The 16,473-nt window shown below is 45.7% G+C and overlaps 1 protein-coding gene across 1 annotated transcript in view; it reads left to right on the top strand.

Moving 5' to 3' along the window:
• LOC119928360 (cytochrome b5) overlaps nucleotides 1-16,473 on the top strand; it is a 60,463-nt gene that overhangs the window by 26,611 nt on the left and 17,379 nt on the right. The window contains exon 2 of the mRNA XM_038746546.1: nucleotides 15,278-15,406. Coding sequence (XP_038602474.1) covers nucleotides 15,278-15,406 — 129 coding nt within the window. The remainder of the gene's footprint in view (nucleotides 1-15,277; nucleotides 15,407-16,473) is intronic.

The raw sequence follows: 16,473 nt of genomic DNA, 5'->3' as shown, positions 1-16,473 counted from the left end.
GCACTTCTTCCTCCTATCTCAATTATTTATGTACCTTTAGATTGTAAACTCCTTGTGGGTAGGGATCATGTCTCCTGCCCCTCACAAGTACTTAGTACAGGACACTGTGTAAAATATGTGCCCAGTAATAATAATAATTGTGGTGTGTGCTAGCTAGGTACTGGATAATCAGGTCTGATAAAATCCCTGTCCCACACAGGGCTTGCTGTCTAAGGGATAAATACTTTTGATTAGACGATTTATCACAATTATTATTATTTAGATTTTTGTGTGTGTGCATGTGTCAGTGGTACTTGATTTTCAGTGTTATCTTTCACATACTAAGCTGTAAAAGAGCACTGTCAATCAGTCAATGGTATTCTGTTCAGTTGTACTCACCCAAAGGCTCTTTACAGTGCTCTTTACAGCAAGCACTCAATAAATACTATTGGTTGGTATTTATTGAGCACAGTACTAAACGCTTGAGAGAGTGTAATATAGCAGGGTTGGTAGACATGTTTTCTGGCCACAAGGAGTTTACAGTCTAGAAGGGGAGGGAGTCATGAATATAAATAAATTATGGCCATGTGCATAAGTGCTGTGGGGCTGAAGAGGTGGTGAATAAAGGGGGCAAAGGTGACAAGGGAGTGGGCGAAGCGGAAATGAGGGCTTAGGAAGGCCTCTTGGAGGAGGACTACTTTTAATAAGGCTTTGAGCTAATCTTGTGCTAACAGTCCCACCAGTGTCGACGCTGAATGCCTCAATTATTCTGGAATGCTAATTGAATTGGACTTTACTTTCCAATAATAGTGATGTGTTAAGCATTTACTGTTTTCCAAGCACTGCACTGGGGAAGATTCAAGATTTTCAGGTCGGACACAGTCCCTGTCCCTCATGGGGCTTGCAGTCTAAGGAGGAAGGAGAGCAGGTGATGCGTCTCCATTTTACATATGAGGAAACTGAGCCACTCAGGAGGTAAGTGACTTGCTCAAGGTCACCCAGCAGGAAAGTGATGGAACCAGGATTCGAACCCAGGTCCTGTGGCTCTCAAGCTTGTGTTCTTTCCACCAGTCGCTGCTTCCTCCGCCAAGTTAGTCCAAATACTTGAAAGGGAGAAGCAGCATGACTTAATGGAAAGAGCCTTGGCTTGAGAGTCAGAGGTTGTGGGTTCTTCTGCCCCTCTTTTTCTTTCTTTCTTTCTTTCTTTCTTTCTTTCTTTCTTTCTCTCTTTCCTTCTTTCTTTCTTTCTTTCTCTCTTTCCTTCTTTCTTTCTTTCTTTCTTTCTTTCTTTCTTTCTTTCTTTCTTTCTTTCTTTTTTCTTTCTTCTTTCTTTCTTTCTTTCTTTCTTTCTTTCTTTCTTTCTTTCTTTCTTTCTTTCTTTCTTTCTTTCTTCCTTCCTTCCTTCCTTCCTTCCTTCCTTCCTTCCTTCCTTCCTTCCTTCCTTCCTTTCTTTCTTTCTTTCTCTCCTTCCTTCCTTCCTTCCTTCCTTCCTTCCTTCCTTCCTTCCTTCCTTCCTTTCTTCCTTTCTTTCTTTCTTTCTTCCTTCCTTCCTTCCTTCCTTCCTTCCTTCCTTCCTTCCTTCCTTCCTTCCTTCCTTCCTTCCTCCTTCTCTCTGTCTCTCCTTTCTTTCTTTCTTTCTTCTTTCTTTCTTTCTTTCTTTCTTTCTTTTCCTTCCTTCCTTCCTTCCTTCCTTCCTTCCTTCCTTCCTTCCTTCCTTCCTTCCTTCCTTCCTTCCTTCCTTCCTTCCTTCCTTCCTTCCTTCCTTCCTTCCTTCCTTCCTTCCTTCCTTCCTTCCTTCCTTCCTTCCTCTTTCTCTCTCTCTTTCTCTTTCTTTCTCTCTCTTTCTTTCTCTCTCTCTCTCTCTCTCTCTCTCTCTCTTTCTCTCTTTCTCTCTTTCTCTCTCTCTTTCTCTCTCTCTCTCTTTCTCTCTTTCTTTTTTGTTGAGCACTAACTGTGTGCAGAGCACTGTACTAAGCGCTTGGGAAGTACAAGTTGGCAACATATAGAGGCGGTCCCTACCCAACAGCGGGCTCACAGTCTAGAAGGGGGAGACAGACAACAAAACAAAACATGTCGACAGGTGTCAAGTCGTCAGAACAAACAGAATTAAAGCTAAATGCACATCATTAACAAAATAAATAGAATAGTAAATATGTACAAGTAAAATAAATAGAGTAATAAATCTGTACAAACATATACAGGTGCTGTGGGGAGGGGAAGGAGGCAGGGTGGGGGGATGGGGAGAAGGAGAGGAAAAGGGGTGTCAGTCTGGGAAGGCCTCTTGGAGGAGGTGAGCTCTCAGTAGGGCTTTGAAGGGAGGGCACTTGTCAGCTGTGTGACTTTGGGCAAGTCACTTAACTTCTCTGGGTCTCAGTTCCCTCATCTGTAAAATGGGGATGAAGTCTGTGAGCCCTACCTGGGACACCCTGATTACTGTGTATTTACCCCAGTTCTTAGAACAGTGCTGTGCACATAGTAAGCACTTAACAAATGCCATCATTATTACAGTTAGGCCATCATTAAAATTAAATTCATTCAGTCATATTTATGGAGCACTCACTGTGTGCAAAACACTGTACTAAACCCGTGGGAGAGTGCAGTATATAAAATGGTATCATGTTATAATGGAGATAATAATAATGATGGTATTTGTTAAGCACTTACTATATGCCAAGCACCGTTCTAAGCGCTGGGGGGATACAAGGTAATCAAGGTGTCCCACATGGGGCTCGCAGTCTTAATCCCCATTTTACAGATGAGGTAACTGAGGCCCAGAGAAGTGAAGTGACTTGCCCAAAGTCACACAGCTGACAAGTGGCGGAGCCGGGATTAGAACCCATGAACTCTGACTCCTAAGCCCGGGCTCTTTCCACTGAGCCACGCTGCTTCTCATAGGAGATGGCTGACCTGGGATGTTTTATAAACTATTCTTGTGTGAACCTGCTCTCTCCCGCATGTTGTGTCTAGCTAAATGGGGTGTTTTCAGCTGAAGACTCGAACTCGTGTCAACCATTTTTTTCTTAGCACTCCTTTTTTCCCGAGGTCCTGCATGAAGCCAAGGTTTTGGTTTCCTTGCCCCTACCATGTGGAAATATCCAGCTGCTATCCAGGCAAGGCGTTTGATGGCCTCTTAGGAAGTAACCTTGGAAATATAGGCCCGTGCTGGGCCCGTCCCTCCCCCTTGGCTCAGAAAAGCAGCGTGGACTACAGGCTAGAGCCCGGCCGTCAGAAGGTCATGGATTCTAATCCCAGCTCTGCCACTTGTCAGCTGTATGACTTTGGGCAAGTCACTTCACTTTCCTTGCCTTAGTTGACTCATCTGTAAAATAGGATTAAGGCTGTGAACCCGATATGGGGCAGGGACTGTGTCCAACCCAATTTGCTTCTATTCATTCATTCAGTCATATTTGTTGAGCGCTTACTGTGTGCACAGCACTGTACTTAGCTCTTGGAAAGTACAATTCGGCAATAGAGGCAATCTTTACCCAACAACAGGCTCACAGTCTTAAGCCGGGCAATAGAGACAATCTTTACCCAACAACAGGCTCACAGTCTTAGCCGGGGGTGGGAGACAGACAACAAAACAAAACAAGTAGACAGATATCAATAGCATCAATATAAATAAATAGAATTATAGAGTTATAAACATCATTAATAAAATAAATAGAATAAATATGCACATTCATTCATTCATTCAGGTGTATTTATTGAGCGCTTACTATGTGTAGAGCACTGTACTAAGCGCTTGGGAAGTACAAGTTGGCAACATATAGAGACAGTCCCTACCCAACAGCGGGCTCACAGTCTAGAAGGGGGAGACAGACAACAAAACAAAACATTAACAAAATAGAATATGTACAAATAAAATAAATAAATAGAGTAATAAGTACGTACAAACATATATACAGGTGCTGTGGGGAGGGGAAGGAGGTAAGGCGGGGGGAAGGGGAGGGGGAAGAAGGGTAAAGGAAGGAGGGGGCTCAGTCTGGGAAGGCCTCCTGGAGGAGGTGAGCTCTCAGTAGGGCTTTGAAGGGAGGAAGAGAGCTAGCTTGGCAGATGTGCGGAGGGAGGGCATTCCAGGCCAAGGGGATGACGTGGGCCGGGGGTCGACGGCGGGACAGGCGAGAACGGGGCACAGTGAGGAGATTAGTGGCAGAGGAGCGGAGGGTGCGGACCAGGCTGTAGAAGGAGAGAAGGGAGGTGAGGTAGGAGGTGGTGAGGTGATGGAGAGCCTTGAAGCCCAGGGTGAGGAGTTTCTGCCTGTTGCGTAGGTTGATTGGTAGCTACTGGAGATTTTTGAGGAGGGGAGTAAAATGCCCAGAGTATTTCTGCACAAAGACAATCAGGGCAGTGGCGTGAAGTATGGATTGAAGTGGGGAGAGACAAGAGGATGGGAGATTAGAGAGGAGGCTGATGCAGTAATCCAGTCGGGATAGGATGAGAGCTTGAACGAGCAGGGTAGCGGTTTGGATGGAGAGGAAAGGGCGGATCTTGGCAATGTTGTGGAGGTGAGACCAGCAGGTTTTGGTGACGGATTGGATGTGAGGGATGAACGAGAGAGCCGAGTTGAGGATGACACCAAGGTTGCAGGCTTGTGAGCCGGGAAGAATGGTAGTGCCGTCAACAGTGATAGGAAAGTCAGGGAGAGGGCAGGGTTTGGGAGGGAAGATAAGGAGTTCAGTCTCGGACATGTTGAGTTTTAGTTGGCGGGCAGTCATCCAGATGTAGATGTCCTGAAGGCAGGAGGAGATGCGAGCCTGGAGGGAGGGAGAGAGGGCAGGGACAGAGATGTAGATTTGGGTGTCATCAGCGTAGAGATGACAGTTGAAGCTGTGGGAGCAAATGAGGTCACCAAGGGAGTGAGTGTAAATAGAGAACAGAAGGGGACCAAGAACTGACCCTTGAGGAACCCCTACAGTAAGGGGATGGGAGGGAGAGGAGGAGCCCGCACAAGAGACTGAGAATGAACGGCTGGAGAGATGAGGAGAACCAGGAGAGGACAGTCTGTGAAGCCAAGGTCGGATAGTGTGTTGAGGAGAAGGGGGTGGTCCACAGTGTCGAAGGCAGCTGAGAGGTCGAGGAGGATTAGGATAGAGTATGAGCCGTTGGATTTGGCAAGCAGGAGGTCATTGGTGACCTTTGAGAGGGCAGTTTCTGTGGAATGTAGGGGACGGAAGCCAGACTGGAGGGGGTCGAGGAGAGAGTTGACGTTGAGGAATTCGAGGCAGTGCGTGTAGAAGACTCGTTCAAGGAGTTTGAAAAGGAATGGTAGGAGGGAGATAGGGTGATAACTAGAAGGTGAGGTGGGGTGAAGAGAGGGTTTTTTTAGGATGGGAGAGACGTGGGCATGTTTGAAGGCAGAAGGGAAGGAACCAGTGGAGAGTGAGTGGTTGAAGATGGAAGTTAAGGAGGGGAGAAGGGATGGAGTGAGAGATTTCATAAGATGAGAGGGAATGGGATCAGAAGCACAGGTGGCCGGAGTAGCACTTGAGGGAGGAGATCTCCTCTGAGGATACTGCTGGGAAGTAGCGGAGAGGGTTGAGAGCCGGGGGCTTGGAGAAGGGGAGGAAGTGACTTTGGGGAGGTCAGACCTGATGGATTTAATTTTATTAATGAAGTAGGAGGCCAGATGGTTGAGGGTGAGGGAAGGAGGAGGAGGAGGAACCAGGGGCCTGAGAAGGGAGTTAAATGTATGGAAGTTAAATGTACAGATATAAAGTGCTGTGGGGCGGGGAAGGGGGTAAAGCAGGGGGAGGGAGTCGGGACGATAGGAAGGGGAGGAGGAGCAGAGGAAAAGGGGAGCTCAGTCTGGGAAGGCCTCCTGCTTTCAGTAGGGCTTTGAAAGGGGGAAGTGTGCTAGTTTGGCGGCTGTGAGAAGGGAGCGCATTCCAGGCCAGAGGTAGGACGTGGGCCAGGGGTCGATGGCGGGACAGGAGAGAACGAGGCCCTCTGAGGAGGTTAGCGGCGGCAGAGGAGCGGAGGGTGCGGGCTGGGCTGGAGAAGGAGAGAAGGGTGGGTGAGGTAGGAGGGGGCGAGGGGATGGAGAGCCTTGAAGCTGAGAGTAAGGAGTTTTAGCTTGATTCGAAGGTTGACAGGCAACCGCTGGAGATTTTTGAGGATTGGGGGGTGACATGCCCAGAGCATTTCTGTAGAAAGATAATCCAGGCAGTAGCATGATGTATAGACTGAAGTGGGGAGAGACAGGAGGATGGGCGATCAGAAAGGAGGCTGATGTGGTAATCCAGTTGGGATATGATGAGTGGTTTTACTAGCACTGTAACACTGACACTAAGACTGTACTCTCCCAAGTCCTTAGTGCAGTTTTCTGCACACAGTAAGTGCTCCATAAATACCATGGATTGAATGATGGGTATTTATGGAGCGCTTACTATTTGCAGAGTATTGTGCTAAGCACTTGGAAGAATACAATACAGTGGAGTTGGTAGAGACGTTCCCTGTTCACAAGGAGCTTAGTCTAGAGGAGGAGCTACGTGGTTCTAGCAGAGCCAAATTACAAAATCGGATATCTAAAAATAGTAAATGGAGTTTATACTCTAGATATAAATATACTTGTTAGGTTAAATGTTGCCTATAATACCATTGATATGAGCCATCCTGTATTTTAAGATTCTTGAGCTGAGGAACTATGCTTTCTAGTAGTGGCAGTAATTGTAGTGTTTAAGCGCCTATGGGCCATGCACTGTAATAATAATAATAATAATAATAATAATAATAATAGCATTTATTAAGTGCTTACTATGTGCAAAGCACTGTTCTAAGCACTGGGGAGGTTACAAGGTGATCAAGTTGTCCCACAGGGGGCTCACACTCCTAATCCCCATTTTACAGATGAAGGAACTGAGGCACAGAGAAGTTAAGTGACTTGCCCAAAGTCACACAGCTGACGATTGGCGGAGTTGGGATTTGAGCCCATGACCTCTGACTCCAAAGTCCGTGCTCTTTCCACTGTACTAAGTACTGGGATGAATACAAGCAAATCGGGTTGAACACGGTCCCCGTCCCACATGGGGTTCACAGTCTTAACTCCCATTTTACAGATGAGGTAACTGAGGCACAGAGAAGTAAAATGACTTGCCCAAGGTCACACAGCAGCCAAGTGGAGGAGCCAGGATTCGGATCTATGACCATCTGATTCCCAGGCCTGTGCTCTAGGCCACGCTGCTATTAGTGGTAGCGGTCACAGTGGCAGTAGTCATAGTGGTAGTAATAATATTTATTAAGCATTTTGTGAATGTTATGTACTGTACTGAATGGGAAAGTACTACAAAAGCAAAACACATGTTCCGTGACCACAAGGAGTAAACAGTTTCTATATCATTTTTCCTTCATACTGTCTTTACAGTTTTGTGTCCCCAGTAAGAATACTCACTCGATGCCGTTCCTAGCTGTAGCCATGAGAACATTCATTTTTATCTAGTGTTCCCTGCTTTGATTTGGAAGGGGTTGGTGTCTAGTGTTCTTTCCCCTCCCTGAGCTCTGGATTTTCAAACAATGTCCCCTTTCATGCATTTGGCTGATGGAATTCCCCCTTTCCTTTTCCTTCATTTCTCTCACCCAAGCCTGCCCTGTTTGCCTGAAAAACAGGCCATGGCTGTTGGCTGTTGGGGACTGGAGTTCCCTGAAATTTGACCAGGCATGGGCCCATTGAGTGCTCTTGTGTTGCTGTCAGGAAGTTGAGGTGTGTGTCACTGACAGCTACCTCCCATCAACAATGTACTAGAGTTTCTGGAAAAGAACCCCCTGCTCCCCTGAAAAAAAAGGGAAGGGAATCGCCCATCACGCCAGTAATAATAATAATAATGGTATTTGTTAAGTGCTTTAGGTGCCAGGCACTGTATTAATTCCTGGGGTGGATACCAGCAAATCGGGTTGGACACAGTCCCTGGCCCACAAGGGGCTTGATCCTCATTTTACAGATGAGGGAACTGAGGCACAGAGAAGTGAAGTGACTTTCCCAAGGTCCCACAGCAGACAAGTCATGGAGCTGGAATTAGAACCCTTGACCTTCTGACTCCCGGGCCTGGGCTGTAGCCAGTATGCCATGCTGCTTCTCGCTACACCATAAGTGCTTTCTATGTGCCAAGCACTATTCTAAGCGATGGAGTAGAAACAAGCGTATCAGGTTGGATGCAGGCCCCGTTCCACGTGCCTTAATTCCCATTTTACAGATGAGGTAGCCGAGGCACAGAGAAATAAAGTGACTTGCCATGGTCATACAGCAGACAAGTGGCGGAGCCGGGATTAGAACCCAGGTCCATCTGGCTCTCAGGCCTGTGCCCTCTCCACTACATCATGCTGCCAGTATAATTGTGAATCCAAGAACAAGATGACACTGAATGTGGTCCGAGCGATACAGTTTATCAGCTCGCCCAGCGCCGGTGGGATCTGGCCACCCCCGAGCTTGGCACATAGTAAGCGCTTAATAAATACCATCATTATTATTATTTTTTATTGATCACTTTATTGATTATTTTTATTGATCACTTTCTAAGGCCCCTTGTCCCTTCCCAGTTCTCCTTCGAAGGTGAACTTCCTCACCTCTGAATTCACCCTGGGGTGTTCCTGAGGTGGGTCTGCATATTTTCAATAATCCCTGCTGAGAAGACAGATTAGCTATTCCTATTGTCCTTCTCTGTTGTGCCCCAAATGTCCTAATCCCGTATCCTTCTTGGGTTCTGTTCCCTGTTGGGTTTCTGCCAGTCACCCCCTGCCCCCCACCCCCTTCCCGTTTCTTCCAGTCTTCCTCCACAGGCACCGTTTGAGCACTCCAGGTTTTATATATATCAACCACGTGCCCCCCAAACCTCAATGTCAGCCACTTTTAACAGTGTGATTTAGGTAAACCTTCTCAAAGACATCCACTCTGTGTGTGTGTGTGTGTGTGTGTGTGTGTGTGTGTGTGTGTGTGTGTACTATTTATTTTGTTAATGATGTGCATCTAGCTCTACTTCCATTTATTCTGATGACTTAACACCTGTCCACATGTTTTGTTTTGTTGTCTGTCTCCCCCTTCTAGACTGTGAGCCCTTTGTTGGGTAGGGACCGTCTCTATATGTTGCCAACTTGTACTTCCCAAGCGCTTAGTACAGTGCTGTGCACACAGTAAGCGCTCAATAAATGCGATTGAATGAATGTGTGTGTGTGTGTGTGTGTACACCCTTCTCAAGCTACACGTAGGGTGCACAATGGACATAAGGAACTTTTTGTTCAACATCTGGAGTAGACTGTGAGCCCTTTGGGTAGGGACCATCTCTATATGTTGCCAACTTGTACTCCCCAAGTGTTTAGTACAGTGCTCTGCACACTGCACTCAATAAATACGATTGATGATGATGATGAAGCAGCATTGCTAGGGGAAAGAGCACAGGCCTGGGATTTAGCTCTGCCTCTCATATGCTGTGTGACCTTTGGCAAGTCACTTTACTTCTCTGGGCCTCAGTTATCTGTAAAATGAGGATTAAGATTGTGAGCCCCATGTGGGACAAGGACTGTGTCCAACCTGATTACCTTATCTACCCTAGTGCCTAGTTCAGTGCCTGGCACGTAGCGCTTAACAAATACCAGAATTATTATTTTTATTTCTTTTCTGGGCCTCAGTTCCCTTATCTGTAAAATGGGGATTAAAACCAAGAGCCCCATATGAGACATGGACTGTCCAACCTGAATAGCTTGTATTTATCCTAGTACTTACTTAGTACTTAGTAAGTGCTTAACAAATACCTTTAACAAAGCATAGTTTCAGTTGGGACTGTGGGGAGAAGGAAAGAGAAGGGATATGGGGATCATTTGTTTGGGCTGAGGGATTAATTTCTCTGTGCCTCAGTTCCCTCATCTGTAAAATGGGGATGGAGACTGTGAGCCCCTCGTGGGACAACCTGATCACCTTGTAACCTCCCCAGCGCTTAGAACAGTGCTTTGCACATAGTAAGCGCTTAATAAATGCCATTATTATTATTATTAGTATTATTAATCCCCTCAAGCTGGGCAGCGGAATATACCCTACTTTCTCCTTCAGCACTCCGGTTCTCACATTGAAAATGCTAGCTCCACAAGGGAAATCTATATGTTCCATGACTTGTCCCATGCTTAGGCACTACATACTGACTCCTTTCTCTGACTTCCCGAGGACATCAAACAAGCAGTGAGGCAAAAAAAATGTCAACCAAGTAAAGGCTGGAAACTGGAAAACCGTGGAAGAAAATGAGGCCACTTGGCAGGAAACATTTCTGGAGTTTGCTGCATACCTGAAGTTTGTCTCTGGGAACTTTTTTGAGCTTTGGCTGCCCAGATTACATCATTTCTTATATGTTTGTACATATTTGTTTGTACATATGTTTGTACATATTTGTTACTCTATTTTTTTTTTACTTGTACATATCTATTCTATTTATTTTATTTTGTTAGTATGTTTCGTTTTGTTCTCTGTCTCCCCCTTTTAGACTGTGAGCCCACTGTTGGGTAGGGACTGTCTCTATATGTTGTCAACTTGTACTTCCCAAGCGCTTAGTACAGTGCTCTGCACACAGTAAGCGCTCAATAAATACGATTGATGATGATGATGATGATTTCTGACCTCAGGGTCTTCCTGTTGTAAAAGGGGGTGAGGAAAGGCTGATGACAGACACAAAAGGAGCCAATTTGCCTCAAGAAAAAAAAGAAAATAAAAAGAACAAACGAATCATGACAAAAAAAAAAAGCAGGGCTACAGACCGTTGCTGTTGGGAGAATAGTTTCCAGGTTCCACCTTGCACTAGCCTGGCCATCCTGATAATAATTTTTATAGTATTTGTAAAACACTTACTGTGTGCCAAACACTGTACTAAGCATCGAGGTTGAAGCAAGATAACCTGGGCAGTCAGATAGGAGGAGCAGCCTAGCCTAGTTGAAAGATCATGCAGCCCGAGTTGTAATTCTGGCTCTGCGGATGGGTTGCTGTGTGACCTTGAGCAAGTCACTTAACTTTTCTGAGCCTCAGTTTCCTCAACTGTAAAATGGGGATTCATTACCTGTTCTCCCTCCTACTTAGACTGTGGGCCCCATGTGGGACAGGGCCTGTGTCCAACCTAATTATCTTCCCCAGTGCTTACAATAGTGCCTGACACATTGCAAATGCTTAACAAATATCAAAATAATAACAAATACCACAGTAATAACAAATACCTGCTAGAGCTTGGGCCTGGGAGTGTGAAGGATCTGAGTTCTAACGCCAGCTCCACCACGTGTCTGCTGTGTGACCTTGGGCAAGTCACTTTAGTTCTCTGTGCCTCAGTTGCCTCATCTCTAAAATGGAGGTTAAGATTGTGAGCCCCATGTGGAACAGAGACTGTGTCTGATCCAATTTGCTGGTATCCACCCCAGCGCTTAGAACGATTCCTGGCACATAGTAAGCACTTAACAAGTACCGCAATTATTACTATTACATAATAATAACAAATACCACAGTAATAACAAATGTCATAATAGTAAAAAAATACCATAATAATAAAGGGAAGGAGAACAGATATTTGATTCCCATTGTACAGATGTGGTAACTAAGGCACAGAGACATGAAGTGGCTTAACAAATACCCTCATTATTAGAGGAAGTGGCAGATCTTTTTTAAAGAGATTCTTGCATGCTTTTTAAAGTCTTCTGCTTTCCCGTTTTCTTTTTATTCTTCTTTGTCCTCTAGTGAACTGTCGATCCACTCTGACGTTTTTGTTTTGTTTTGTTTTGTTTTATTTCTCTACGTGCTAACCAGCAGTTTCTGTCTGGCATTTCAGGTTATCATTTTCCTTGGATGTATTATTTCCTGCTCATGGCCAGTGAGTAGAGCGGAGCAACTTGCCCGTGCCAGTTGTGTAACTTAGGGTCAGGGATTCTCCAGTTGAACATCCTGGGGCTGAAGAAACCAGTCGAGGTTAAGTTTGCTAAGTCTTTCTCAGCGCAGCCACTTTTAGCCAAATTTGGGATCTTGGTTTAGAATGTTTGTGAGAACCTTGATTGCTTTAGTTAAATTATTTGCAAGCATTCTAAGAGCTGTAGACCCCTGGATTTGGAGTATCCTGAAACCAGAGCTTCTGTTTCTCTCTTTTTTGGTTTGATTGGGATATGCTGCTGCAATAAAATATTCAGCATAGTTGCTAATAATAATAAGAAGAAGAAGAATTGTGGTATTTAAGTGTTTACTATGTTTCAGGCACTGTACTAAGCGCTGGGGTGGATACAGACAATTCAGGTTATAGTCCTTGTCCCACATGGGGCTCACAGTTTCAATCCCCATTTTACAGATGAGGGAACTGAGGCCCAGAGGAGTGAAGTGATTTGCCCAAGGTCACACAGCGGACAAGGGGCTGAGCTGGGATTAGAACCCATGACCTTCTGAATCTCAGGTCCGTGCTCTATCCACTTCACTAGGCTAATGTTTTTCCTGTGTTAATGGAAAGGGGAAGTTTAATGTTTCCCAGAAAAATGTTTACCTGGAACATTTTGAAAAGAATAATGTGGATATTCATTGAGGAACTTGCTGTCAGTTTTTATAAAGGAAGGCATGAATGCCTCCTTTCAACCTTTCTTCCTCCTGGACTAGACTGCAAGCTCATTGTGGACAGGGAACGTGTCTACCAACTCTGTTATATTGTACTCTCCCAAGTGCTTAGTACATTGCTTGGCACACAGTAAGCACTCAATGAATCCCATTGACTTATTGACTAGTGTCCATGGCTACGTGTCAGTCGGAGCCTCATCTTCTCTGCTTTCAGGTTCAACCGTGGGCAAACTGGTAGCAGATCAGAAGAAAAAAACCCAACCTGATCGTAAGAAAAAGGGTCAGGTTTGGACGCTGCCCGCGTTGTCCGTTTTTTAAACTACTTGTGGAGAACGCGGACAGCGTGCCATCAGCATTTCCTGCTTCTGCCCCTGACGCCTTATTTATGGGTCTTCCCAGGTGTGTCACCCGGCAAAAACGTGCAGAGCTGGGATTAGAATTTAGGTGCTTTTGACTCCCAGAGCCGAGCCATATCCACTAAGCCAAGCTGGTTGGTTCTCTGTTTTGGGAGCTGCCTTCTGCCCCACAAAAGGGGCATGCCCATGCCACCATCAAGATGGAAGTCCCTCCTGCCTGGTGAGAACGTCTCTACTCGGATATCCTCCCACCACCTAAAACTCAACCTGTCCAAGACAGAGCGCCTTATCTTCCCTCATCTTCCCTTATCTTTCCCGGCCCATGTCATCCCCCTGGCCTGGAATGCCCTCCCTCTGCACATCTGCCAAGCTAGCTCTCTTCCTCCCTTCAAGGCCCTACTGAGAGCTCACCTCCTCCAGGAGGCCTTCCCAGACTGAGCCCCCTCCTTCCTCTCCCCCTCCTCCCCCCTTCATCCCCCCCGCCTTACCTCATTCCCTTCCCCACAGCACCCGTATATATGTATATATGTTTGTATGTATTTATTACTCTATTTTACTTGTACATATCTATTCTATTTATTTTATCTTGTTAGTATGTTTTGTTTTGTTCTCTGTCTCTCCCTTCTAGACTGTGAGCCCACTGTTGGGTAGGGACTGTCTCTATGTGTTGCCAACTTGTGCTTCCCAAGCGCTTAGTACAGTGCTCTGCACACAGTAAGCGCTCAATAAATACGATTGATTGATTGATTGATTCCCTCCCAAACCCTGTCCTCTCCCTGACTTTCCCGTGACTTTGGACGGCACAACCAGTCTTCTCGTCTCACAAGCCCACAACCTTGGTGTCATCCTGGACTCCGCTCTCTCATTCACCGCTCATATCCAGTCCTCACCAAAACCTGCCAGTCTCACTTTCACAGCATTGCCAAGATGCGCCCTTTCCTCTCCATCCAAACCACTACCACATTAGTACAATCACTCATCCTGTCCCGACTGGATTATTGCATCAGCCTCCTTTCTGACCTCCCAACCTCCTGCCTCTTCCCACTTCATTCCATACTTCAGTCAGCTGCCCGGATTATCTTTCTACAGAAACGCTCTGGGCATGTCACACCCCTCCTCAAAAATCACCAGTGGTTGCCTATAAATGTCCATATCAAACAAAAACTCCTCAGTATTGGCTTCAAAGCTTTCCATCACCTTGCCCCTTCTTATCTCACCTCCCTTCTCACTTTCCACACCCCAGCCCATGCACTCCGCTCCTCTGGTGCTAACCTTCTCACTGTGTCTCGATCTCTCCTGTTACACTGTCGACCCCGGCCCATGTCCTACCTCTGGCCTTGAATGCCCTCCCTCCTCAAATCCGCCAAACAGTCATTCTCCCCCCCTTCAAAGCCCTCGTGAAGAGGCATTCCCAAACTAAGCTCTCTTTTTCCTCAGTTCCCCCTTCCTTCCATGTCCCCTCGACTCACTTCCCATCCCTCCCCGCCCCACAGCACTGAAGTATATATGTGTATATCTATAATTCATTTTCATTTATGTTTATGCTCGTTTACTTGCCTTGATTGTCTGTACCTATAATTCTGTTTATATTGATGCCTGTTTTCTTGTTCTGATGTCTGTCTTCTCCCTTGTAGACTGTAAGCGCAGTGTAGGCAGGGATTATCTCTCTTTATTACTGAATTATACTTTCCAAATGCTTAGTACAGTGCTCTGCACACAGCAAGTGCTCAATAAATATGATTGAAGGAATGAACGAATGGGGCCTGGTGGTTAGACCAGCTCTGCAGACCCGCCAGTACCGAGAAGCTAGGCTTTGCCAGACTAATACTGGTAGGTATGTATGGAAGAAAGTGTACGTTGATTTTGACTTTTATTGCATTGTGAACCAGGAGTAGTTGGGGAAGCAACATGGCCTAGTGGATAGAACAGGGGCTTGGGAGTCAGAAGTAACTGGGTTCTAGTGCCAATTCCACCCACTGTCTGCTCTGCGACCTTGGGCAAATCACTTAACCTCTGTGCCTCACTTTCCTCATCTTTAAAATGGCGTTTAAGACGGTGGGCCCCATGGGAGACATGGATTGAGTCCCACCTGATGACATCATATCTACTCCAGTGCTTAGAACAGTGCCTGGCCCTAGTAAGTGCTTAACAAATACCATAAAAAAATTAAAAAATAGGGTCCATGGGGCGATCAAGGGAACTACTTTGGAGGAACAATTTCAAACTTGTTTGCAGTTTTCAATTTTTTTTTTTTAATGCAGAATTTGTATTCCTTCAGTCACTGTCTACTTACTGTCCCTGTTCTCAGTCGGATTGTAGCCTCTGGATCATTTTGGATCATCATGCCGACTTTGGCTTGCTTTCCTGTAACCGTGTCTGGTTTTTCCTTGGTTAGCATCCTGGCGGGGAAGAAGTTCTACGGGAACAAGCTGGAGGAGATGCCACAGAAAACTTCGAAGATGTGGGGCACTCCACAGATGCCCGAGAATTGTCAAAGACATTCATCATAGGGGAGCTTCATCCGGTGAGTACAGCCTCCGGGAAACTTGGTTTTCCAGGCTCGCACACTTTCCATTGGGCTGTACTCTTTCATTCATTCATTCATTCAGTCACATTTATTGAGTGCTTACTGTGTGCAGAGCACTGTACTAAGTGCTTGGGAAGTACAAATTGGTGGCCCTGCTCAAGAATGAATGCCAGAGAAGCACTTTTCTAAGTGCTTACTGATCCTGAACTTAGAGAGCCTTCCAGTTTTCCAGGCATAGAAGTGAAACTCTCCAGTGACTAATCATTCATTTATTCAATCGTATTTATTGAGCGCTTACTGTGTGCAGAGCACTGTACTAAGCGCTTGGGAAGTACAATCCCCAGGATCACCGCTGGAATTTCCGTTACGGTCATTCATTCGTTTGTAATTATTGAGCATTTACTGTGTGCAGAGCACTGTACTAAGCGCTTGGGAGAGTACAGTAAACAGACACATTCCCTTCCCATAACGAGCTTCCAATCTAGAGTTGCTGGGTTAGATACAACATGTTCAAGTCGGACACAATCCCTGTCCCACATGGGGTTCACAGTAGAAGTAGGAAGGGGAACTTGTATTGAGTCCCCATTTTACAGATGAGGAAACTGAGGCATAGAGAAATTAAGCGACTTGACACGGTCAAATGGCAGGCAAGTGGCAGAGCTGGGTTTAGAACCCAGGGCTGCTGACTTTGCTCTTTCCACTAGGCCATGCTGCTTCCACTTTGTTGGCTAAAAAAAAAAACAAACAATTTTAGGGTGGGTATCTGTAACATCTTCAAGAATTATAACATCTTCAAGAATTAACTGAAGCTCTTTCCTTTCCATCTCTGACTACATCTTTGACCCCATAACCGTTAAGAGGCCTGAAGTGGCTAATGCTCTCGGTATATTTGAAGAATCTTTTGTTTATTAACTTTGGCATCTCCGACAAGGTGCTTTTCAAACCTCTTTTGACCCACCCCATTTCCTGTTTACACCTGACCTCCCACTTTTTGTGGGTTTTCTTATTTTCCCTCTGGTGAGATTTGAGTCTTCGCTTTGTGTTTCGGCTAGAGTGTGGGTAGG

The sequence above is a fragment of the Tachyglossus aculeatus genome, chromosome 5 (assembly GCF_015852505.1).
Source record: "Tachyglossus aculeatus isolate mTacAcu1 chromosome 5, mTacAcu1.pri, whole genome shotgun sequence".
In the NCBI taxonomy this organism is placed as follows: Eukaryota; Metazoa; Chordata; class Mammalia; order Monotremata; family Tachyglossidae; genus Tachyglossus; species Tachyglossus aculeatus.
Note: the sequence above shows the minus strand (reverse complement) of the source record. Positions and strands in the feature narration are given on the sequence as shown.